This window comes from Hyperolius riggenbachi, chromosome 10, assembly GCF_040937935.1.
Source record: "Hyperolius riggenbachi isolate aHypRig1 chromosome 10, aHypRig1.pri, whole genome shotgun sequence".
NCBI lineage: Eukaryota > Metazoa > Chordata > Amphibia > Anura > Hyperoliidae > Hyperolius > Hyperolius riggenbachi.
In genome coordinates this window covers 290,020,574-290,048,427 of record NC_090655.1, presented here as the reverse complement: position 1 = coordinate 290,048,427, position 27,854 = coordinate 290,020,574, and the positions used below count along the sequence as shown (strand labels likewise).

Genomic DNA, 27,854 nt, shown 5'->3' with positions numbered 1-27,854 from the left:
AGTGATCATTATCAGATTATTACACCCTAATAACACTAAGTCACCCCCTACTGTGACCAATCTGTGTACAGTAATGTAAAGTGACCATTATCAGCTTATTGCATGCCGGTAACACTAAGTCGCCCCCTACTGTGACCAATCTGTGTACAGTAATGTACAGTGACCATTATCAACTTATTACAGGCCAGTAACAGAAAATCACCCCCTACTGTGACCAATCTGTGTACAGTAATGTACAGTAACCATTATCAGCTTATTACAGGCCGGTAACACTAAGTCACCTATACTGTGACCAATCTGTGTACAGTAATGTACAGTGACCATTATTAGCTTATTACAGGCCAGTAACACTAAGTCACCCCTACTGTGACCATTCTGTGTACAGTAATGTACAGCGACCATTATCAGTTTATTACACCCCAATAACACTAAGTCACCCCTACTGTGACCAATCTGTGTACAGTAATGTACAGTGACCATTATCAGCTTATAACAGGCTGGTAACACTAAGTCACCCCTACTGTGTCCAATCTGTGTACAGTAATGAACAGTGACCATCAGCTTATTACATGCCGGTAACGCTAAGTCACCCCCTACTGTGACCAATCTGTGTACAGTAATGTACAGTGACCATTACCAGCTTATTACAGGCCAGTAACACTAAGTCACCCCCTACTGTGACCAATCTGTGTACAGTAATGTACAGTGACCATTATCAGCTCATTACAGGCCAGTAACACTAAGTCACCCCTACTGTGACCAATCTGTGTACAGTAATGTACAGTGACCATTATCAGCTTATTACAGGCCGGTAACACTAAGTCACCCCTACTGTGACCAATCTGTGTTCAGTAATGTACAGTGACCATTATCAGCTTATTACAGGCCGGTAACACTAAGTCACCCCCTACTGTGACCAATCTGTGTACAGTAATGTACAGTGACCATTATCAGCTTATTACAGGCCAGTAACACTAAGTCACCCCTACTGTGACCAATCTGTGTACAGTAATGTACAGTGACCATTATCAGCTTATTACAGGCCAGTAACACTAAGTCACCCCTACTGTGACCAATCTGTGTACAGTAATGTACAGTGACCATTATCAGCTTATTACAGGCCGGTAACACTAAGTCACCCTTACTGTGACCATTCTGTGTACAGTAATGTACAGTGACCATTATCAGCTTATTACCGACCAGTAACACTAAGTCACCCATCTGTGTACAGTAATGTACAGCGACCATTATCAGATTATTACACCCCAATAACACTAAGTCACCCCTACTGTGACCAATCTGTTTACAGTAATGTACAGTGACCATTATCAGCTTATTACAGGCCAGTAACACTAAGTCACCCCTACTGTGACCAATCTGTGTACAGTAATGTACAGTGACCATTTTCAGCTCATTACAGGCCGGAAACACAAAGTCACCCCTACTGTGACAAAACTGTGTACAGTAATGTACAATGACCATTATCAGCTTATTACAGGCCAGTAACACTAAGTTACCCTTACTGTGACCAATCTGTGTACAGTAATGTACAGTGACCATTATCAGCTTATTACAGGCTAGTAACACTAAGTCACCCCTACTGTGACCAATCTGTGTACAGTAATGTACAGTGACCATTATCAGCTTATTACAGGCCAGTAACACTAAGTCACCCCCTACTGTGACCAATCTATGTACAGTAATGTACAGTGACCATTCTCAGCTTATTACAGGCTGGTAACACTAAGTCACCCTCTACTGTGACCAATCTGTGTACAGTAATGTACAGTGACCATTATCAGATTATTACACCCCAATAACACTAAGTCACCCCTACTGTGACCAATCTGTGTACAGTAATGTACAGTGAACATTATCAGCTTATTACAGGCCAGTAACACTAAGTCACCCCCTACTGTGACCAATCTGTGTACAGTAATGTACAGCGACCATTATCAGCTTATTACAGGCCGGTAACACTAAGTCACCCCCTACTGTGACCAATCTGTGTACAGTAATGTACAGTGACCATTATCAGCTTATTACAGGCTGGTAACACTAAATCACCCTCTACTGTGACCAATCTGTGTACAGTAATGTACAGTGACCATTATCAGATTATTACACCCCAATAACACTAAGTCACCCCTACTGTGACCAATCTGTGTACAGTAATGTACAGTAAACATTATCAGCTTATTACAGGCCAGTAACACTAAGTCACCCCCTACTGTGACCAATCTGTGTACAGTAATGTACATCGACCATTATCAGCTTATTACAGGCCGGTAACACTAAGTCACCCCCTACTGTGACCAATCTGTGTACAGTAATGTACAGTGACCATTATCAGCTTATTACAGGCCAGTAACACTAAGTCACCCCCTACTGTGACCAATCTGTGTACAGTAATGTACAGTGACCATTATCAGCTTATTACAGGCCAGTAACACTAAGTCACCCCTACTGTGACCAATCTGTGTACAGTAATGTACAGTGACCATTATCAGCTTATTACAGGCCGGTAACACTAAGTCACCCCCTACTGTGACCAATCTGTGTACAGTAATGTACAGTGCCTATTATCAGCTTATTACAGGCCAGTAACACTAAGTCACCCCCTACTGTGACCAATCTGTGTACAGTAATGTACAGTGACCATTAGATTATTACACCCCAATAACACTAAGTCACCCCCTACTGTGACAAATCTGTGTACAGTAATGTACAGTGACCATTATCAGATTATTACACCCCAATAACACTAAGTCACCCCCTACTGTGACCAATCTGTGTACAGTAATGTACAGTGACCATTATCAGCTTATTACAGGCCGGTAACACTAAGTCACCCCCTACTGTGACCAATCTGTGTACAGTAATGTACAGTGACCATTATCAGCTTATTACAGGCCAGTAACACTAAGTCACCCCTACTGTGACCAATCTGTGTACAGTAATGTACAGTGACCATTATCAGCTTATTACAGGCCGGTAACACTAAGTCACCCCCTACTGTGACCAATCTGTGTACAGTAATGTACAGTGCCTATTATCAGCTTATTACAGGCCAGTAACACTAAGTCACCCCCTACTGTGACCAATCTGTGTACAGTAATGTACAGTGACCATTAGATTATTACACCCCAATAACACTAAGTCACCCCCTACTGTGACAAATCTGTGTACAGTAATGTACAGTGACCATTATCAGATTATTACACCCCAATAACACTAAGTCACCCCCTACTGTGACCAATCTGTGTACAGTAATGTACAGTGACCATTATCAGCTTATTACAGGCCGGTAACACTAAGTCACCCCCTACTGTGACCAATCTGTGTACAGTAATGTACAGTGCCTATTATCAGCTTATTACAGGCCAGTAACACTAAGTCACCCCCTACTGTGACCAATCTGTGTACAGTAATGTACAGTGCCTATTATCAGCTTATTACAGGCCAGTAACACTAAGTCACCCCCTACTGTGACCAATCTGTGTACAGTAATGTACAGTGCCTATTATCAGCTTATTACAGGCCAGTAACACTAAGACACCCCCTACTGTGACCAATCTGTGTACAGTAATGTACAGTGACCATTATTAGATTATTACACCCCAATAACACTAAGTCACCCCCTACTGTGACCAATCTGTGTACAGTAATGTACAGTGACCATTATCAGATTATTACACCCCAATAACACTAAGTCACCCCCTACTGTGACCAATCTGTGTACAGTAATGTACAGTGACCATTATCAGATTATTACACCCCAATAACACTAAGTCACCCCCTACTGTGACCAATCTGTGTACAGTAATGTACAGTGACCATTATCAGCTTATTACAGGCCAGTAACACTAAGTCACCCCCTACTGTGACCAATCTGTGTACAGTAATGTACAGTGACCATTATCAGCTTATTACAGGCCGGTAACACTAAGTCACCCCTACTGTGACCAATCTGTGTACAGTAATGTACAGTGACCATTATCAGCTTATTACAGGCCAGTAACACTAAGTCACCCCCTACTGTGACCAAGCTGTGTACAGTAATGTACAGTGACCATTATCAGCTTATTACAGGCCGGTAACACTAAGTCACCCCTACTGTGACCAACCTGTGTACAGTAATGTACAGTGACCATTATCAGATTATTACACCCCAATAACACTAAGTCGCCCCCTACTGTGACCAATCAGTGTACAGTAATGTACAGTGACCATTATCTGCTTATTACAGGCCGGTAACACTAAGTCACCCCTACTGTGACCAACCTGTGTACAGTAATGTACAGTGACCATTATCAGATTATTACACCCCAATAACACTAAGTCACCCCTACTGTGACCAATCTGTGTACAGTAATGTACAGTGACCATTATCTGCTTATTACAGGCCAGTAACACTAAGTCACCCCCTACTGTGACCAATCTGTGTACAGTAATGTACAGTGACCATTATCAGCTCATTACAGGCCAGTAACACTAAGTCACCCCTACTGTGACCAATCTGTGTACAGTAATGTACAGTGACCATTATCAGCTTATTACAGGCCGGTAACACTAAGTCACCCCTACTGTGACCAATCTGTGTTCAGTAATGTACAGTGACCATTATCAGCTTATTACAGGCCGGTAACACTAAGTCACCCCCTACTGTGACCAATCTGTGTACAGTAATGTACAGTGACCATTATCAGCTTATTACAGGCCAGTAACACTAAGTCACCCCTACTGTGACCAATCTGTGTACAGTAATGTACAGTGACCATTATCAGCTTATTACAGGCCAGTAACACTAAGTCACCCCTACTGTGACCAATCTGTGTACAGTAATGTACAGTGACCATTATCAGCTTATTACAGGCCGGTAACACTAAGTCACCCTTACTGTGACCATTCTGTGTACAGTAATGTACAGTGACCATTATCAGCTTATTACCGACCAGTAACACTAAGTCACCCATCTGTGTACAGTAATGTACAGCGACCATTATCAGATTATTACACCCCAATAACACTAAGTCACCCCTACTGTGACCAATCTGTTTACAGTAATGTACAGTGACCATTATCAGCTTATTACAGGCCAGTAACACTAAGTCACCCCTACTGTGACCAATCTGTGTACAGTAATGTACAGTGACCATTTTCAGCTCATTACAGGCCGGAAACACAAAGTCACCCCTACTGTGACAAAACTGTGTACAGTAATGTACAATGACCATTATCAGCTTATTACAGGCCAGTAACACTAAGTTACCCTTACTGTGACCAATCTGTGTACAGTAATGTACAGTGACCATTATCAGCTTATTACAGGCTAGTAACACTAAGTCACCCCTACTGTGACCAATCTGTGTACAGTAATGTACAGTGACCATTATCAGCTTATTACAGGCCAGTAACACTAAGTCACCCCCTACTGTGACCAATCTATGTACAGTAATGTACAGTGACCATTCTCAGCTTATTACAGGCTGGTAACACTAAGTCACCCTCTACTGTGACCAATCTGTGTACAGTAATGTACAGTGACCATTATCAGATTATTACACCCCAATAACACTAAGTCACCCCTACTGTGACCAATCTGTGTACAGTAATGTACAGTGAACATTATCAGCTTATTACAGGCCAGTAACACTAAAAAGTCACCCCCTACTGTGACCAATCTGTGTACAGTAATGTACAGTGACCATTATCAGCTTATTACAGGCCGGTAACACTAAGTCACCCCCTACTGTGACCAATCTGTGTACAGTAATGTACAATGACCATTATCAGCTTATTACAGGCCGGTAACACTAAGTCACCCCTACTGTGACCAATCTGTGTACAGTAATGTACAGTGACCATTATCTGCTTATTACAGGCCAGTAACACTAAGTCACCCCCTACTGTGACCAATCTGTGTACAGTAATGTACAGTGACCATTATCAGCTCATTACAGGCCAGTAACACTAAGTCACCCCTACTGTGACCAATCTGTGTACAGTAATGTACAGTGACCATTATCAGCTTATTACAGGCCGGTAACACTAAGTCACCCCTACTGTGACCAATCTGTGTTCAGTAATGTACAGTGACCATTATCAGCTTATTACAGGCCGGTAACACTAAGTCACCCCCTACTGTGACCAATCTGTGTACAGTAATGTACAGTGACCATTATCAGCTTATTACAGGCCAGTAACACTAAGTCACCCCTACTGTGACCAATCTGTGTACAGTAATGTACAGTGACCATTATCAGCTTATTACAGGCCAGTAACACTAAGTCACCCCTACTGTGACCAATCTGTGTACAGTAATGTACAGTGACCATTATCAGCTTATTACAGGCCGGTAACACTAAGTCACCCTTACTGTGACCATTCTGTGTACAGTAATGTACAGTGACCATTATCAGCTTATTACCGACCAGTAACACTAAGTCACCCATCTGTGTACAGTAATGTACAGCGACCATTATCAGATTATTACACCCCAATAACACTAAGTCACCCCTACTGTGACCAATCTGTTTACAGTAATGTACAGTGACCATTATCAGCTTATTACAGGCCAGTAACACTAAGTCACCCCTACTGTGACCAATCTGTGTACAGTAATGTACAGTGACCATTTTCAGCTCATTACAGGCCGGAAACACAAAGTCACCCCTACTGTGACAAAACTGTGTACAGTAATGTACAATGACCATTATCAGCTTATTACAGGCCAGTAACACTAAGTTACCCTTACTGTGACCAATCTGTGTACAGTAATGTACAGTGACCATTATCAGCTTATTACAGGCTAGTAACACTAAGTCACCCCTACTGTGACCAATCTGTGTACAGTAATGTACAGTGACCATTATCAGCTTATTACAGGCCAGTAACACTAAGTCACCCCCTACTGTGACCAATCTATGTACAGTAATGTACAGTGACCATTCTCAGCTTATTACAGGCTGGTAACACTAAGTCACCCTCTACTGTGACCAATCTGTGTACAGTAATGTACAGTGACCATTATCAGATTATTACACCCCAATAACACTAAGTCACCCCTACTGTGACCAATCTGTGTACAGTAATGTACAGTGAACATTATCAGCTTATTACAGGCCAGTAACACTAAGTCACCCCCTACTGTGACCAATCTGTGTACAGTAATGTACAGCGACCATTATCAGCTTATTACAGGCCGGTAACACTAAGTCACCCCCTACTGTGACCAATCTGTGTACAGTAATGTACAGTGACCATTATCAGCTTATTACAGGCTGGTAACACTAAATCACCCTCTACTGTGACCAATCTGTGTACAGTAATGTACAGTGACCATTATCAGATTATTACACCCCAATAACACTAAGTCACCCCTACTGTGACCAATCTGTGTACAGTAATGTACAGTAAACATTATCAGCTTATTACAGGCCAGTAACGCTAAGTCACCCCCTACTGTGACCAATCTGTGTACAGTAATGTACATCGACCATTATCAGCTTATTACAGGCCGGTAACACTAAGTCACCCCCTACTGTGACCAATCTGTGTACAGTAATGTACAGTGACCATTATCAGCTTATTACAGGCCAGTAACACTAAGTCACCCCCTACTGTGACCAATCTGTGTACAGTAATGTACAGTGACCATTATCAGCTTATTACAGGCCAGTAACACTAAGTCACCCCTACTGTGACCAATCTGTGTACAGTAATGTACAGTGACCATTATCAGCTTATTACAGGCCGGTAACACTAAGTCACCCCCTACTGTGACCAATCTGTGTACAGTAATGTACAGTGCCTATTATCAGCTTATTACAGGCCAGTAACACTAAGTCACCCCCTACTGTGACCAATCTGTGTACAGTAATGTACAGTGACCATTAGATTATTACACCCCAATAACACTAAGTCACCCCCTACTGTGACAAATCTGTGTACAGTAATGTACAGTGACCATTATCAGATTATTACACCCCAATAACACTAAGTCACCCCCTACTGTGACCAATCTGTGTACAGTAATGTACAGTGACCATTATCAGCTTATTACAGGCCGGTAACACTAAGTCACCCCCTACTGTGACCAATCTGTGTACAGTAATGTACAGTGACCATTATCAGCTTATTACAGGCCAGTAACACTAAGTCACCCCTACTGTGACCAATCTGTGTACAGTAATGTACAGTGACCATTATCAGCTTATTACAGGCCGGTAACACTAAGTCACCCCCTACTGTGACCAATCTGTGTACAGTAATGTACAGTGCCTATTATCAGCTTATTACAGGCCAGTAACACTAAGTCACCCCCTACTGTGACCAATCTGTGTACAGTAATGTACAGTGACCATTAGATTATTACACCCCAATAACACTAAGTCACCCCCTACTGTGACAAATCTGTGTACAGTAATGTACAGTGACCATTATCAGATTATTACACCCCAATAACACTAAGTCACCCCCTACTGTGACCAATCTGTGTACAGTAATGTACAGTGACCATTATCAGCTTATTACAGGCCGGTAACACTAAGTCACCCCCTACTGTGACCAATCTGTGTACAGTAATGTACAGTGCCTATTATCAGCTTATTACAGGCCAGTAACACTAAGTCACCCCCTACTGTGACCAATCTGTGTACAGTAATGTACAGTGCCTATTATCAGCTTATTACAGGCCAGTAACACTAAGTCACCCCCTACTGTGACCAATCTGTGTACAGTAATGTACAGTGCCTATTATCAGCTTATTACAGGCCAGTAACACTAAGACACCCCCTACTGTGACCAATCTGTGTACAGTAATGTACAGTGACCATTATTAGATTATTACACCCCAATAACACTAAGTCACCCCCTACTGTGACCAATCTGTGTACAGTAATGTACAGTGACCATTATCAGATTATTACACCCCAATAACACTAAGTCACCCCCTACTGTGACCAATCTGTGTACAGTAATGTACAGTGACCATTATCAGATTATTACACCCCAATAACACTAAGTCACCCCCTACTGTGACCAATCTGTGTACAGTAATGTACAGTGACCATTATCAGCTTATTACAGGCCAGTAACACTAAGTCACCCCCTACTGTGACCAATCTGTGTACAGTAATGTACAGTGACCATTATCAGCTTATTACAGGCCGGTAACACTAAGTCACCCCTACTGTGACCAATCTGTGTACAGTAATGTACAGTGACCATTATCAGCTTATTACAGGCCAGTAACACTAAGTCACCCCCTACTGTGACCAAGCTGTGTACAGTAATGTACAGTGACCATTATCAGCTTATTACAGGCCGGTAACACTAAGTCACCCCTACTGTGACCAACCTGTGTACAGTAATGTACAGTGACCATTATCAGATTATTACACCCCAATAACACTAAGTCGCCCCCTACTGTGACCAATCAGTGTACAGTAATGTACAGTGACCATTATCAGCTTATTACAGGCCGGTAACACTAAGTCACCCCCTACTGTGACCAATCTGTGTACAGTAATGTACAATGACCATTATCAGCTTATTACAGGCCGGTAACACTAAGTCACCCCTACTGTGACCAATCTGTGTACAGTAATGTACAGTGACCATTATCTGCTTATTACAGGCCAGTAACACTAAGTCACCCCCTACTGTGACCAATCTGTGTACAGTAATGTACAGTGACCATTATCAGCTTATTACAGGCCAGTAACACTAAGTCACCCCCTACTGTGACCAATCTGTGTACAGTAATGTGCAGTGACCATTATCAGCTTATTACAGGCTGGTAACACTAAGTCACCCCTACTGTGACCAATCTGTGTACAGTAATGTACAGTGACCATTATCAGCTTATTACAGGCCAGTAACACTAAGTCACCCCTACTGAGACCAATCTGTGTACAGTAATGTACAGTGACCATTATCAGCTTATTACAGGCAGGTAACACTAAGTCACCCCTACTGTGACCAATCTGTGTACAGTAATGTACAGTGACCATTATCAGCTTATTACAGGCCGGTAACACTAAGTCACCACATCCTGCGTATGGTAACGCAGCAAACATGAATATAAAGGTAATTACTGTCAGTGTTTTCCTTACTTCTCTCTCTGTCTTGAAAATGATCTTCCTCCTTAATTGTCACCATCATTATCTCCTCCTCTTTACATTGCTGGGCACTGAAATCATAGGTGCCATCATCATCTTCTTCTTTAATTTTCACCATCACATCTCCCTCCTCCATAGACTGCTTATCACTCCTCACATACGTCTCTTCTTCCTCTTTACTTGTCCTCATCATGTCACTCTCCTCTATAGACTGCTGATCACTCCTCACATACGTCTCTTCTTCTTCCTCTTTACATGTCCTCATCATGTCACCCCCCTCCATAGACTGCTGATCACTCCTCACATATGTCTCTTCTTCTTCCTCTTTACATGTTCTCATCATGTCACCACCCTCCATAGACTGCTGATCACTCCTCACATACGTCTCTTCTTCTTCCTCTTTACTTGTCCTCATCATGTCACCTTCCTCCATAGACTGCTGATCACTCCTCACATACATCTCTTGTTCTTCCTCTTTAATTGTCCTCATCATGTCTCCCTCCTCCATAGACTGCTGATCACTCCTCACATACGTCTCTTCTTCTTCCTCTTTACATGTCCTCATCATGTCACCCCCCTCCATAGACTGCTGATCACTCCTCACATATGTCTCTTCTTCTTCCTCTTTACTTGTCCTCATCATGTCACCTTCCTCCATAGACTGCTGATCACTCCTCACGTACGTCTCTTCTTCTTCCTCTTTACATGTCCTCATCATGTCAACCTCCTCTATAGACTGCTGATCACTCCTCACATACGTCTCTTCTTCTTCCTCTTTACATGTCCTCATCATGTCACCCTCCTCCATAGACTGCTGATCACTCCTCACACACGTCTCTTCTTTTTCCTCTTTGGTTTCAACTTTTACACAAATCAGTTCTTCACCCTAAGTGCATACATTACATACATATTACACATATGATTATTAGCAAGCTGAGGCTACACAGAACAAAAGCCTTAACCCCCTTGGCGGTATGAAAAATACCGCCAGGGGGAAGCGCAACAGTTTTTTTTAATTTTTTTTTTTTTTTTATCATGTAGCGAGCCGAGGGCTCGCTACATGATAGCCGCTGCTCAGCGGCATCCCCCCAGCCCCGCCGATCGCCTCCGGCGATAGGCGATCAGGAAATCCCGTTCAAAGAACGGGATTTCCTGGAGGGCTTCCCCCGTCGCCATGGCGACGGGGCGGGATGACGTCACCAACGTCAGCGACGTCGGGACGTCATTGGGAGACCCGATCCACCCCTCGGCGCTGCCTGGCACTGATTGGCCAGGCAGCGCTCGGGGTCTGGGGGGGGGGGGGGGCCGCGCGCCGCACCGGATAGCGGCGATCGGGCGCGCGGCGGCGGCGATCGGGGTGCTGGCGCAGCTAGCAAAGTGCTAGCTGCGTCCAGCAAAAAAAAAATTAAGCAAATCGGCCCAGCAGGGCCTGAGCGGCACCCTCCGGCGGCTTACCCCGTGTCACACACGGGGTTACCGCTAAGGAGGTTAAGTCTCTAGAGACCCCCACCTCACCTACCTGATAATGCCGGGGGATGGTGGGATCTTCCTGTGGACAATCCTGGGAATAAAGAGGACCTGTACATCTCTCTGGTGGGTTTCTGTTACTGGATACATCTGCAGGAAACACACACACTGACTGAATACATTGTCTCTATGTGATTATCAGATGATGAGGGATCTAGGTGGACAATCCTGGGAATAAAGAGGACCTGTACATCTCTCTGGTGGGTTTCTGTTACTGGATACATCTGCAGGAAACACACACACTGACTGAATACATTGTCTCTATGTGATTATCAGATGATGAGGGATCTAGGTGGACAATCCTGGGAATAAAGAGGACCTGTACATCTCTCTGGTGGGTTTCTGTTACTGGATACATCTGTAGGAAACACACACACTGACTGAATACATTGTCTATGTGTTTATCAGATGATGGGGGATCTAGGTGGACAATCCTGGGAATAAAGAGGACCTGTACATCTCTCTGGTGGGTTATGGTTACTGGATACATCTGCAGGAAACACACACACTGACTGAATACATTGTCTCTATGTGATTATCAGATGGTGGGGGATCTAGGTGGACAATCCTGGGAATAAAGAGGACCTGTACATCTCTCTGGTGGGTTATGGTTACTGGATACATCTGCAGGAAACACACACACTGACTGAATACATTGTCTCTATGTGATTATCAGATGATGGGGGATCTAGGTGGACAATCCTGGGAATAAAGAGGACCTGTACATCTCTCTGGTGGGTTCCTGTTACTGGATACATCTGTAGGAAACACACACACTGACTGAATACATTGTCTCTATGTGATTATCAGATGATGGGGGATCTAGGTGGACAATCCTGGGAATAAAGAGGACCTGTACATCTCTCTGGTGGGTTCCTGTTACTGGATACATCTGTAGGAAACACACACACTGACTGAATACATTGTCTCTATGTGATTATCAGATGATGGGGGATCTAGGTGGGCAATCCTGGGAATAAAGAGGACCTGTACATCTCTCTGGTGGGTTTCTGTTACTGGAAACATCTGTAGGAAACACACACACTGACTGAATACATTGTCTCTATGCGTTTATCAGATGATGGGGGATCTAGGTGGACCCCAGGTACTGCTCTCTCCTGTACATTACATTAATGCCTCCTCTTACCTGGTGATGTGGGGGATAGCGGATTCACCATCCTGGCATCCTGGTAGAGGTCCTGGTGGTCTTGTCTATGCTGCCCTTGCTCCATGGTGAGATAGCTGGTGGAAAGATGACACGTTATGAAGAATTTGGGCTACACCAGAGAGATGGAAAGTCACAAATATCTCCAGTATCTTATTACCTCCTCTGCTACCAGTTCCAGCAATGGCTTCCCTTCACTTCCTCCCACTTCATCTCTAACCCCCAACTTCCTGTCTATACCAAACACTACTTCCTGTATTGGTATGACTCTGATCACCATCTTGTGGAGAATATGAGAATTGCAACCTTATTCTTTTCTTCTGCAGGTTTTACCTGGTTATACCTCTACATCCAGGGCCGGCCTTTGCTATGAGCGAGCTGTGCGGTCGCTCAGGGCGCCATGCTATCAAGGGCGCATGCGCCCTGTCGCCCCTTGCCGCCCGCTGTCTCCCTCTCCGTCTATATTTAGAGCAGGACTACAAGAAAATGGCCACCGATGTCCACAAATGCAGACAAACGGTGGCCATTTTCTTGTATCCTGCTCTAACTACAGATGGAGCGGAGGCGGGGAGAGAAGAGTGACGTCGGCGCTGGAGCTGGATGTCAGGTGAGCCAGTCACAGCCCGGCCCGCTGCCACATAAAGGGGGGGGGGGGGTTGCCTGGGGCAAACTACCTACACCGGTGGCAAACTACCTACACTGGGAGCAAACTACCTACACTGGGGGCAAACTACCTACACTGGGGGCATACTGGGGGCAAACTACCTACACTGGTGGCAAACTACCTACACTGGTGGCAAACTACCTACACTGGTGGCAAACTACCTACACTGGGGGCAAACTACCTACACTGGGGGCAAACTACCTACACTGGGGGCATACTACCTACACTGGGGGCATACTACCTACACTGGGAGCATACTGGGGCATACTACCTACACTGGGGGCATACTGGGGTAAACTACCTACACTGGGGGCATACTACCTACACTGGGGGCATACTACCTACACTGGGGGCAACCATGCTACCTACACTGGGGGAAACTGTACTAGCTACACTGAGGGCAGCAATGCTACCTATATGGGGCAACTATACTACCTACACTGGGGGCAACTATGCTACCTATATAGGGACAACTATGCTACTTATGGGGGGCAACAAAATCCGGTTTCGCTCAGGGCGCTGTGAAACCTAAGGCCGGCCCTGTCTACATCCTACGAGGAGGGTCATCTGGATAGTAACAGCTGTTCTCAGTTAATCAATGAACGTGTCTCCCAGCTATCCTGGGGTCACAGAGACGGTCCCTAGATGGGAGGCGTGATCCCCATGTGTCACTATAACAGTGCAGAAGCCGGAACCTCTCTTCCCCTGCCTGGCCACCTCTGCAGACAGACCCTTCCGCTTCTCTCCTATTCTGCTGTGTGACACGGTGACAGGACCACGGATACCCGGCATCAGCATGGAAGAGACAAGGCTGGGCAGCTCAATATAACAGAGATGTGTTACATGCCCATCACCAGTGGCGTAGCTAAGGAGCTGTGGGCCCTGGTGCAGGTTTTACATGGGGCCCCCCCAAGAACTTTATACATAGCAATTGATACTGCGCACCAAAACTTGCCAAGGACAACCACAGTGTCAGAGGTGCAAGAAGGGGATAGGGAACAGTGTGTTAAGGATTACTACTATTCAAAGCATCTATAGAAGTGATTATTACCAGCACAGGACCAATAGAGAGCTAATACTGTGATAGAGGGTGGACCCTTCGGGGCCCCTCTGGCCCAAGGGCCCCGGTGCGGTCGCTACCTCTGCACCCCCTATTGCTACGCCCCTGCCAATCACTGACAGCACTGCCACTCGCAATACTCTGCTCCTCCCCCGCAGGAAGTCTCCCCAGAATCCTCCTGACAGGTCCTCCACAGCCACTTGGCTGGATCCCACCCTACCTGACCCCTTTATATGGCTTGTGGTTCCCCTAAGTGTGCAACATGAGCCATTCTCTTTCCCTAAGTCAGGTGTCCTGCTGCCCTCTCCTAATCCTCCCACTAGTGTTGTCCGGATCATGAACGATTCGGATCTTTGATCCGAATCTATTTTGTGAGTCGAATCATCCGAATCATCAAAATGAGTGATTTGGATCGCAAAAGGGGCGGGGCCAGGAGCGACACGCCCCCTCTCAGCGGGCAGCGGGGTCCTGGAAGCAGAGCAAAGATGGATCGCTCTGTTGGAGGGGACTCAGGGGAGCCAGCCTTGCAGGGACAGGTAGAGAGGACATGGGTGCCACTGCTAGATATGTGTAGAGCACACATACTGGCTATAACGTGCAGCTCATTGCAGGCTGTCTGTTCCGTAGTTGTGCACAGTGATCACATTGGAAACTTTTGGCACAGCTCAGCACAGCTCAGTAACTTTGCAGGCACTGTGATTGCAGCGTAATATGATCCTCCTGCACTGCTCTAAACAGCTGCACTTATCTTCTGGGAATGCTTTCTTTCACTGTGCGATGTTTCCATTCAAGGTATACAGATGAACATGTAGGTGAAATATATGTAAAGCATATGACTGCAGCATGTGGGTATTGTGTGCAAACATTTCTGCTCTCTGCTCGTCCCTCCTCCCTTCTCTGTCCACTCCCTGCCCTCTGTGCATCTTCTCCCCTTCTCTGTGTGTCCACCCCCCCTCTCCTTCTCCTGCCCTGCTAGTCATTTCAACCCCCCCCCCCCCCCAATGCTTCCCTTGTAAAATGATCCGAGATTCGGATCAAAGATCCGGATCTTTTCAATGATCCGATTCGAATCATCCGGATCATTGAAAAGATCCGAACTTCCCATCTCTACCTCCCACCCCTCAGCATACCTCCCAAGGAGCCAGGAAAAGGGGACACTAAGACACGCCCCTTCCACTCCTTTAACCACGCCCCCATTTCTTGAAATCCACGTCTCTCCTCTATACAGTTTTCCCCCTCCTCCCCCTCCTAAGCAGAGATTGGTGCATGGAGCGATGGTGAGCAAGTTATGCAAATAATAAACACAGCACATATATGGGTATGAATTAGAGTAAACAGCTCTACATGAAGAGTTCTGAATATATTAAATAAGAAAATAAAGACCAAAATGTCCAAAATATTAAATACTGTATTTCTGGCTGAAAACTCCACATATAAGAAATGATAACACAGTACTAACCCTAGACAAGGGCATAACTCTGGTCCCAGCACTGCCTGTAAATGCATAAATCTAGAGTGACCATATTTTTGTGGGTCCAACCCGGGACGGGGAGGGGGGCGCGGCGGGGGGGTCGAAAAGTGGGGAGGACTGAGCGCGCAGCGGCGAAGACTGGGGGGGGGGGTTGCGCGCCGCGCTGAAAAATGGGCGTGGCCATGACATTGTATGGGCGGAGCTAACGTAATGATGTAACAGCGAGGCATAAGAAAGCAGTGTTTACGCCATGATGTGGACAAACAAGACTTTGCATCATGGGTGTGCAGAAACTGTGTGATGCTAATAGTATACCGTAACCACAAAGCAGCAAACATAGCCATCTATGACCATTAAATAATAAATGTAGTAACAGTTACCCCGGACACCAGAAAATAAACGCAATAGGCAACATGTCAGCACAAAATAACCGCAATGCGGGCAACATGTCAGTACAAAATAAACGCAATGCGGGCAACATGTCGGTACAAAATAAACGCAATGCAGGCAAACATTTCACCAGAAAATAAACGCAATGCGGGCAAACATTTCACCAGAAAAGAAACGCACTGCGGGCAAACATTTCACCAGAAAAGAAACGCACTGCGGGCAAACATTTCGCTAGAAAAGAAACGCAATGCGGGCAAACATTTCGCTAGAAAAGAAACAATGCGGGCAAACATTTCACCAGAAAAGAAACAATGCGGGCAAACATTTCACCAGAAAAGAAACGCAATGCAGGCAAACATTTCGCTAGAAAAGAAACAATGCGGGCAAACATTTCACCAGAAAAGAAACGCAATGCGGGCAAACATTTCGCTAGAAAAGAAACAATGCGGGCAAACATTTCACCAGAAAAGAAACAATGCGGGCAAACATTTCGCTAGAAAAGAAACAATGCGGGCAAACATTTCGCTAGAAAAGAAACGCACTGCGGGCAAACATTTTGCTAGAAAAGAAACAATGCGGGCAAACATTTCACCAGAAAAGAAACGCACTGCGGGCAAACATTTCACCAGAAAAGAAACAATGCGGGCAAACATTTCGCTAGAAAAGAAACAATGCGGGCAAACATTTCGCTAGAAAAGAAACAATGCGGGCAAACATTTCACCAGAAAAGAAACGCAATGCGGGCAAACATTTCGCTAGAAAAGAAACAATGCGGGCAAACATTTCACCAGAAAAGAAACGCACTGCGGGCAAACATTTCACCAGAAAAGAAACAATGCGGGCAAACATTTCGCTAGAAAAGAAACAATGCGGGCAAACGTTTCGCTAGAAAAGAAACGCAATGCGGGCAAACATTTCGCTAGAAAAGAAACAATGCGGGCAAACATTTCACCTGGAAAAGAAACCTAATGTGGGCAAACATTTCGCTAGAAAAGAAACAATGCGGGCAAACATTTCGCTAGAAAAGAAACGCAATGCGGGCAAACATTTCGCTAGAAAAGAAACGCAATGCGGGCAAACATTTCACCTGGAAAAGAAACAATGCGGGCAAACATTTCACCTGGAAAAGAAACCTAATGCGGGCAAACATTTCACCTGGAAAAGAAAGCAATGATTTACTCACCTGGCAGAAGTGTCCGGCCTCTGGCGCGCTGCTCCGTCCCGGGACCGTCTTGTTCCTCCTGCTCTTCTCTCCCGCGCTGACAGGGCTACGGCAAGATGGCGCCCGAAGCCCTGTATTGGAGACACAAATAGGTCTCCAGTACAGGGCTTCGGCAGCCATCTTGCCGTAGCCCTGCTCGCCTGCCGGTGTCGGAAACAGACACCGGAAGAGGAGGCTGGAGCGGGGCTGCAGGCAATGAACTGGCACGGCGTCTATAGACGCCGCTGCCAGTTCATTGAGGAGAGAGTGGCCAGAGTCCCGGGGCCGGGACGTCCCGCTGCTGAAAGCGGGACGTTTCCTGGGACCTCATTAAGCCTGGGACAGCGGACCCCGAATCCGGGACATGTCCCGGGCAATCCGGGACGTCTGGTCACTCTATTATTTAATAAATCACACAGCTAGCCCTAATGAAGGATCCTGTACCACAATATGGGTTATTAATGAGGGCAATAGTACAGAGGAATGCAGCCAGTATGATAGATACGTATAGGGTTTCTAGCACTGCAAGCATATAGGTGTGCACACATACTGAAAGATAAGATATCCGCCTCCCTATCCACATGCAGTGCAGCCAGATTGCCAGCATAGAGATCGCTATCTCTGTAAACTTCAGAAGCATTCCTTGTTAATGCTGGGAATACACCATACAATTTTATGTAAGATTTTCTGTTAAGGAGGCCATACACGGCGGGCGGGGTGGACAGCGACGGGGCGGACAGTGGCATCTCAGCCGATTCCCGGATGATTTCATGCTGAAATTCGACAGGAATCAGCCTGTAGTGTATGGGCAGATTTGATTAGAGGCAAATTTATCTCTAATCAGATTTGATTAGAGATAAATTTGTCTCTTGGTCGAATCTGCCCATAATCTTCTAATGTATGGGTACCTTTAGATTTACCTGCCAGATAGATAATTTCCAACATGTTGGAAATGTATCTATCTTACCATCTGTCTGCCGAGCAATTAGGCTTTGTTCTGCTCAGCAGGAGATAACCAGAAGACAATGCACCAGCAGTGGCGTAGCAAAAGGGGATGCAGAGGTAGCGACCGCATCGGGGCCCTTGGGCCAGAGGGGCCCCGAAGGGTCCACCCTCTATCACAGTATTAGCTCTCTATTGGCCCTGAGCTTGTAATAATCACTTCTACAGATGCTTTGTATAGTAGTAATCCTTAACACACTGCTCCCCATCCCCTTCTTGCACCTCTGACACTGTGGTTGTCCTTGGCAAGTTTTGGTGCACCGTATAAATTGTTATGTATAGAGTGCTTGGGGGAGCCCCATGTAAAACTTGCATCGGGGCCCATAGCTTCTTAGCTACGCCACTGTGCACCAGAGATAATGACCATTCTCTACAGAAAATGGTATGGTGTATTCCCAGCTAATGCCTGCTGCACACCATGCAATTCTGCATCAGACAGACTGGTCAAATCAATTATTTACAACAGGTGCAATATTATTTCCAATCGTTTTTCTGATCAATTTTGTATAGAAGTGATTGGAAAATCGATCAGAAAAACCAGGGCCATTGCTAGGATCGTAAGGGATCCGGGGCACTTTTGGGCACTCCAGCCAAAAATGGGTGTGCCCATGCACCAGAATGTGGGTGTGGTCATGGGTGGAGCCAAATTTAAATAAACTTAGCAGTGGTCTAAGTAGGCCTGCCCAGCAAAATGTTGGATGAAGCCCCCCTCTCCATTAATACAAAAAAAAATACAGCACTGTCGGGCGTTTTGTCAATGTTTGTATAAATTGTTAAAAATAATTATAAAATCAAAAATGTAAATGTAATGCTCCTGGGAAAAAATAGGAGGAGCTTAAGATACAAACACACGCCTAACTGTGTGAGCTCGTTTTTCGAGGTTTTACAGTACTGGTTTAAACATGTAAATAAACATAGACCAATTTATAAAAATATCAATTTAATATCGAATAAATATTACAATATCAAAACAATATAAAATTGCACTTTTGATATATAACAAAACTCATAAGGTCATTCTTATAATAAGCAATGAGCTGGATAATAATTTCAGTAAAACATCAAAATGTTATTATACTTAATCACCAAATACAAAAGGCTTAAACCATTCAGCAGTCAATTCAAATACAGTGCATAGATGTGACTCCTCAAATATGGCCGTCGGCCCTGTTACTCAATTTACCACAGGATGTCTGGAGACAAAATGGATGACTTGAACGAAAACAAAATGGCTGTTATCAAAATCAAAATGGCTGCTATCAAAAATCAAAATGGTGCTATCGCAAACAAAATGGTGGCTTATCAAAAACAAAATGGCTAATTTAGGATGACTCAGTGGATATAACGACTGGGCGTTGCCCCACAATTTCTATGCAATCAACTATAAATGACAGGAATTTTCCCACTGTCTACACTTTAACCTCCGCTGGCCTGTGATACTACACAGAGCAAGCGGGTAAAATACATATAATTTTGGAATAAGATATCTATTGAGTCGTCCTAAACTTGGCTAGGTGTGGCTTGCACATGCTGCGGCAAAGTATCAAAATATCTAGAGGAGGTAGCTTGAAGTATCTAGCGCTTTTATCCAAAACAAGTTATGGCATTCACAGTCAGCGATTCTCGAACTATTGGTGGTGTTAAACGACAGAAAAATATACCCACTGAATGGGTTTTATCAAATATATGGAATGAGTAATTCCTGTGCACTGGAAGAACGCACTCCCTTTGGCTATAAATGACTATAAAATTAAGAAAGACAATCGTCAATAAATCAAAAGTTCAGATATTCGTGCTGTGATAAGCCATATGACTAAAAAGAAAAATCAGAACTGGGTTCAAGTATAGTCACCAAGATGGCCTCTGGGCGTGTTCCTCTTAGGCGTGGCTGTGTTCAGATGGCATGAATCCTCTATGTCCTGGTCTGCTCAGATCTCCTGATGGTCTGATCCTTCCTCTCATTGAATGACCCCTCTCATCTTATTCCCCTCACTACCTATGGTCCTGCCCAGGAGATTAAATCTTCTAGCCTATCACTGGGCAGTGGGAGTGACCAATGGGAGCTTTCTGTGACTAATCTTTAACCCAAGTGTAATACTGGCTTTCACCCTTTGTAGGTGCTGTTGGCTAACTAATCACAGACTTACTGGGATATTTGGCAAACTAAAAACAAAAATCATGTTTTATTATAACCCAACAGTGAATAAATCAATGTTATAATTCCTCTATGGATAGCTGACTTTGCTGGAATCACTGGTTATTATTTATTATACAGTGACCTTTTCTACCATATTTAAGATAGATTGGATTTGATCCAAAAATCATTGGCATGCTTAAAACCACCATGGATCTCTCATTATAACACATTGTGCTTGTTAGCAGGGTTTTATATCTCTAACATTATTGTTTAACATACAACACTGGTAAACATATAGCATCTCTATATCATCCTGGATATATTCATTCAAATAATCTTTATATTAATACATATACAATGCCATAACCTTTTTTTTATATTCATTCTTAATTGTTATGCAATGATGCATACATGTGCTGTCTGTTTTCTTAACCTAGATGGGGAATTGTAATATAACTTTATGCTTTTTAATATGAACTATTGCTGACAGCACAGTCAATATATTTCCCAAGCTTTGTTTTTGTGTCTGAACTTTGGAAACACATACATTGTGAAAGGAAAACAACCCCCATCCAAGGCTTCTATGCATTAAATACAGCCAGGTCTGAGCCATTGTTTACAAAAACTGGTTCATTTACCGACAAAAGCTAGTTAAGGTCTGGTCTGTCTCTTTCATTGTCCTAAGACTCTTCTTGTTTGGCAATTGTTTGGTCAAACAAGGTACTTGTCTGCTTCCATTGTTCAAGTAAGGTGAATGAGATTACCTATTGCAAATAGCACTCAGCTGACTGCCTGTTATTCCCAACTAATCTTTCTAGAGGGACACATACTGTGCAATTCAGTATTACTTGGCAATATTATATCGCCATATGAAAATATGCTCTGCCTTTCTCAATGATCAATGTATATATTAACCTACAATCACCATACATTAAAAAGTCTTTGTCTCCTGTACCTTAGGGGAAGGAAATTAATTAGGTTTTATTCCTATTTGATCATGTACAGTTCAGTTTATCGGAAAAACGATATTCCGCCATATGGAAATCTCGACACATCCCCCTTTTCTTTTGGAATGTTCCAGTGTGTGATCATTTCAAAAGAACAACAAGGATTATTAAACGTTTTTCTTTTGCTTCATTCCTGTGGGAACGCGTTGTGAATAAACTTTATGTTTTGTATTGGTAATCCAAGTATGAAAGGGAAAAATGGACTTTAAAACATTGTCTTCATCACATTGAAGTTCATGTTTCACGCTTCAAGAAAAATAAATTTGGCAAATGATACTCTTGCTGTAAACAAACAGGTTTCCTCTTGCTGCAAAGGTGGCAAACAGCAACTGTAACAGTGATGAACTGCTTTGGCCTTTGGCTTAAACAAAAGGATTTTCCGGATTTTGCTCCAAGAGTTGAATAACTCACTCCTGTGAGCATCTGGTGTGCAACAGGTATCAGACTTGCATCTCCACCAAATGGACCTCGGATACATCAGCTCGTCATTTAACGACACATCGCGGGTTTAGGCTCATCTGGACCCTCTAGGATAGGAACCTCTATCTGGTCATGATGAACTCCGCTGTATCCGGTAACCTCATGGATGCTGGATCTGGCACCACACTTGGCTCGGCACTTTTCCCCAAGATTAGGACTGCGTAAAGGATGGCAATCGTCAGGTGGGACATCTTTGCGCCGGTATGACATCTTTGTGTCTAGTAGATATTAAATAGATCATTAGGTATACCTGTCAGGAGAAAAATAATTTGTTAGCACACATTTCCAGATTGCTCAATTCTCCGCAACTGTGAGCTAGGGTGACAAATACGCAGTTGATTAATATGTACCCATTTTTCAACAAAATCATCCCCCTTAGGGATTTTAACCTTATAAACCACAGGAGACAGTTTATCGGTGATTGGGTATGGACCTTTCCATGAAGGGAGGAATTTCTTTTCCTTTACCTGGTCTCTGGCAAAATTATACAGATAAACTTTGTCGTCCACCTGATGCTCCTTTTGGGTAGTTTTGAGGTCATAGTACGTTTTCGTACTGACTGCGGCTTTTTCGATGTTTCTTTGAGCAAATGCGAAGGCATGCTGGAGGTGTTTGCGTAAGTTCTCCACGTATTGATGTGCAGTAGTTGCATTCATCAAGTTATGATCTGTGGTTTTGTAAAGCAAATGCTGGGGTAACACCATCTTTCTACCTGTGAGCATCTCAAATGGAGAAAGTTTGGTTGCTGCGCTTGGAGTAGCTCTAATAGCCATGAGAACTAGTGGCAGCTTGACATCCCAGTCTTTACCTGATTCGCTAACAAATTTTTTCAGGATATTTACAATGGATTGATTGTAACGCTCCACTCCACCACTAGAGGCTGGTCGGTAAGCTATGTGTAGCTTCCGTTTTACCCCTAGGATTTCCCACATTTTGGTCATTACTTCACTGGTGAAGTGACTTCCGCGATCGGATTCGATGCGCTGTGGAAGACCAAATCGGGAAAATATGTGGTTAATGAGCAGTGATGCGCACACACTGGAACTGCATGTTTTACTTGGTAGACATTCTACCCATTTAGTGAACAGGCATGTTACGGTTAACATATACCGGTTTCCTTTTGAGGACGTTGTTACTGGACCAATAAAATCGATCTGGATGTCTGACCATGGCATAGCTATGCCTCTTTTCATCAGCGGTGCCCTGTGAGTGGGACCTTGTGGCTGGAATTGAGGGCATACCAAGCACCCTTGACAATATGTCCTGACATCCTGTAACATGTGTGGCCAGTAAGCGTAGTCTCTTAATAACTCATACGTTATTTTCTCTCCTCGATGACCAGCTGTCGGGGCATCATGAGCATGTTGCAACATCAAACCCCGATATGCTGCGGGTACTACCCACTGCGTAATACCATTTTTCGAGGTTCGTATCAGCAATCCATCCTGTAATGAAAATTGTGACACACCTTTCATCAGAATACGTAATTCTTCGTTGTCACTGCAGTCTTCCACGGTGATGGGATAATCATGTGGACTTCCAATATGTTTATAAAACAAACCAATAACGGGATCCCCCTTTTGGCTCGCAATGAGATCCTCATTAGGAGAATCTTGACTCCACATTGCTACACTGGGTTGAGACTCCTTTTGGGCCTGCCCCCTAGTGGTGACATTTACTTCGATAGTTCCCATGAGGTCATTGATATCGAAGATTTCACCATCAATGGCTGCTTTCTTAGCGAGGGAATCTGCTAGATCGTTCCCATCTTTATCAGCGCCAGGGTGTTTCGAATGACCCCTTACCTTTTTCCAATAAATGGTAAGGTCGTGGGTATTAACCAGTTCATCAATTTTACAAAACAATTTACCATGTTTGACTGGCTTTTTGTTACTCCTTGTCATGCTAGTCCTTTTCCAACTGGGAAAATATTCCACAAAACTGTTCCGAACATACTCAGAATCTGTTATCAAAACAAATTCCTTAAGGTCATGTTCGATAGCCATTTGTATAGCTTTATACACGGCAGCGAGTTCTGCGACCTGGCTACTTTTGGGACCAATTTTGTATCCCGCAGATATCTCTGGAAATATGTTATTCCATACGATACCGATACCTGCAACCAGCATCTTTTCATCTCCTTCTGTGTGAAAAGAACAGCCGTCAACATATGCACATGGTAGTGATTTGCAGTACTCCTCTTCATAGGATTTATATGGAGATAGAGATTGCTCTTCCAGAAAATCGTTTTCTGGTGGCTCATCTTTATGTTCCACATGAGTACAATCATGGAGTTCAGCTAATCCCTGAGCAACTGGGTTTTTAGTATCCTGTTTATATTTGATTTCCAGTGGCCATCCCATTAGGGACATTGTCCATGCCGTTATCCTACTGTTTGACAGGTTACCTTCTTTTATTTGGTTACTTTGCAAATATTGTAGTGATTGGTGTGCAGTTTCTACAATGATCTTTTCCCCTTGAATAAAACTTCTGAAATATTGCAAAGCCCACACAGTTGCTAATAATGCCTTCTCACAATTATTAAATTTGATTTCAACTGGTGATAGTGATTTACTGGCATAAGCAATTATTTTATTCAGTCTTTCTTGCTTTTGGAAAAGAACTGCACTTACACTCTTGTCGGTAAAACCTGTTTCAACATAGAAGGGTTTACCACCTTCTGGATAAGCAAGGCATGGGGCCTGTATGAGTTTTGTTTTAAGCTCAGATACAGCTTGTTCATGGCACTCATTCCATTCCCATTGTACTCCTTTCTTTAGCAGCTGCAATAGCGGCTTTGTAATCTCAGCATAGTTATCTATGAACTTGCGAGAATAATTCATCATCCCCAGGAATGATCTCAGTTCCTTGAGATTTGTGGGGGACTTCGTATTTTTGATTGCTTCCACTTTCTTTTTCTGTGGATTAATTCCTTCTGCAGTAATTTCATGTCCTAGGAAATTTACTTTAGATCGGCACCATTGAGCTTTCTGTAGGGAAAGTTTAACACCTGCTTCTCTTAGTTCAGCCGTGCCCAACCTACGGCCCGCGGGCCATTTGTGGCCCGCGAAGCCAGTTTCTGTGGCCCGCGCGGTGTCTGCCTGCGGAGGGGGAGAGGATCGGGTGGTATTGCGTTGTATCAGCACTCGGCGGGACGCGCATACACCAGCGTGTACTCGTATTCAGCCCCGGGTAGCGCTGGGATAATCAGAAAGCCTCACTCATTGGTTACTGCAGGAACCTTCCTCCAATAGGAATTAGCCTAATTCCTATTGGAGGAAGGCTCCTGCAGTAACCAATGAGCGAGGCTTTCTAACTATCCCAGCGCTACCCGGGGCTGAATACGAGCGCACGCTGGTGTATGCGCGTCCCGCCGAGTGCCATACTACGCAATACCACCCGATCCTCTCCCCCTCCGCAGGACACCGCGGGCAGACACCGGGGCACACACTGTGCCAGCCTCCTCAGCCCCAAACACAGAGCTGCCAGCCTCCTCAGCCCCAAACACAGAGCTGCCAGCCACCTCAGCCCCAAACACAGAGCTGCCAGCCTCCTCAGCCCCAAACACAAAGCTGCCAGCCTCCTCAGCCCCAAACACAGAGCTGCCAGCCTCCTCAGCCCAAAACACAGAGCTGCCAGCCTCCTCAGCCCCAAACACAGAGCTGCCAGCCTCCTCAGCCCCAAACACAGAGCTGCCAACCTCCTCAGCCCCAAACACAGAGCTGACAGCCTCCTCAGCCCCAAACACAGAGCTGAAAGCCTCCTCAGCCCCAAACACAGAGCTGCCAGCCTCCTCAGCCCCACACAGAGCTGCCAGCCTCCTCAGCCCCAAACACAGAGCTGCCAGCCTCCTCAGCCCCAAACACAGAGCTGCCAGCCTCCTCAGCCCCACACAGAGCTGCCAGCCTCCTCAGCCCCAAACACAGAGCTGCCAGCCTCCTCAGCCCCAAACACAGAGCTGCCAGCCTCCTCAGCCCCAAACACAGAGCTGCCAGCTAGTGTTGGGCGAACACCTGGATGTTCGGGTTCGGGCCGAACAGGCCGAACATGGGCCAGATGTTCGGCATGTTCGGCCCGAACGCCGAACTCAATGGGAGTCAATGGGACCCCCGAACATGCCCATTTTGGGGGCCCTATGGGGTCGCAGGCATAAGGGGGGAGCATGCCCCGGTCGCGGGGGGGGTCGGAAATTCCCCCCACCCCCTCCGCTAGCGCTCCCCCCTTTGCCCGCTTCTCCATACAAAAAGTTTGAAACAAGTTCAATAGTACCTGGCTGGTGGCACTGGCTGGCAGTGGAGTGAGGAGGAGGAGGAGGAGTCCGAGTAGCAGAGTGACGTTGAGGCCGGGCAGCGGGCGGTTCAGCGCTAGTACCCTTGTGGTACTTCCGCCCTTTCTCTGACCTCACGTCCTCTGCGTGATGACGCATACGAGGGTACGCGTGATGCGTACCCTCGTATGCAGAGGACGTGAGGTCAGAGAAAGGGCGGAAGTACCACAAGGGTACTAGCGCTGAACCGCCCGCTGCCCGGCCTCAACGTCACTCTGCTACTCGGACTCCTCCTCACTCCACTGCCAGCCAGTGCCACCAGCCAGGTACTATTGAACTTGTTTCAAACTTTTTGTATGGGGAAGCGGGCAGAGGGGGGAGCGCTAGCGGAGGGGGTGGGGGGAATTTCCGACCCCCCCCGCGATCGGGGCATGCTCCCCCCTTATGCCTGCGACCCCATAGGGGGCATAGGGGGGCAGTATTCGGCCGAACAGGGCCCTGTTCGGCCGAACAGGGGCCCTGTTCGGCCATGTTCGGCCATGCATTCTGCAGTTCGGGCGAACCCCGAACAGTTTGGCCGAACACCACCAGGTGTTCGGCCGAACTCGAACATCACCCGAACAGGGTGATGTTCTGCAGAACCCGAACAGTGGCGAACACTGTTCGCCCAACACTACTGCCAGCATCCTCAGCCCCAAACACAGAGCTGCCAGCCTCCTCAGCCCCAAACACAGAGCTGACAGCCTCCTCAGCTCCAAACACAGAGCTGCCAGCCTCCTCAGCCCCGAAACACAGAGCTGCCAGCCTCCTCAGCCCCAAACACAGAGCTGACAGCCTCCTCAGCCCCACACAGAGCTGACAGCCTCCTCAGCCAGCACACTACAGGCCACTCTGATACCATTGCTGCATTAATCTGCCCTGTGCATACACCCAGGTACCGTACTGGACTCTGATACCATTGCTGCATTAATCTGCCGCAAACTTCTCATTAAGAAAATGTGCATCAAATGGTGAGTACAACAATTCTTGTCGTTTTCTTCCCATTTCCAACACCATGTTAACTGTTACTAGAAAAACGTTAAAAGTTTTACATCGAAATTTTGTATGCATGTGTTCCGGCCCTCGAGATTTTTCTTGATTTGAAGTTCGGCCCTCGGGCCAAAAAAGGTTGAGCACCACTGTCTTAGTTGATTCAATACATATCTCAACTCTGAAATATGTTCCTCAAAGATTGTACTTTTGATAAGGATATCATCGACATAAGTTAGGGTACCTCGTTCAGCTGCATCAGGCATTGCTTTGTGCATGAACACAGCAAATTCGTGGCCTGCGTTGATGTATCCGAAAGGCGTACGGGTC

General features: G+C 45.2%; 1 protein-coding gene across 1 annotated transcript in view; it reads right to left on the bottom strand.

The window, feature by feature from the left end:
- LOC137535590 (zinc finger protein 208-like) overlaps positions 1-13,025 on the bottom strand; it is a 269,482-nt gene extending 256,457 nt beyond the window's left edge. The window contains exons 1-4 of the mRNA XM_068257441.1: positions 12,977-13,025; positions 12,799-12,893; positions 11,644-11,741; positions 10,119-11,010 (exon numbers count right to left, since the gene is read on the bottom strand). Of these exons, the coding sequence (XP_068113542.1) occupies positions 10,119-11,010; positions 11,644-11,741; positions 12,799-12,883 (1,075 nt within the window). The 5' untranslated portion in view covers positions 12,884-12,893; positions 12,977-13,025. The remainder of the gene's footprint in view (positions 1-10,118; positions 11,011-11,643; positions 11,742-12,798; positions 12,894-12,976) is intronic.
- Between the last annotated feature and the right edge of the window lie 14,829 nt (positions 13,026-27,854).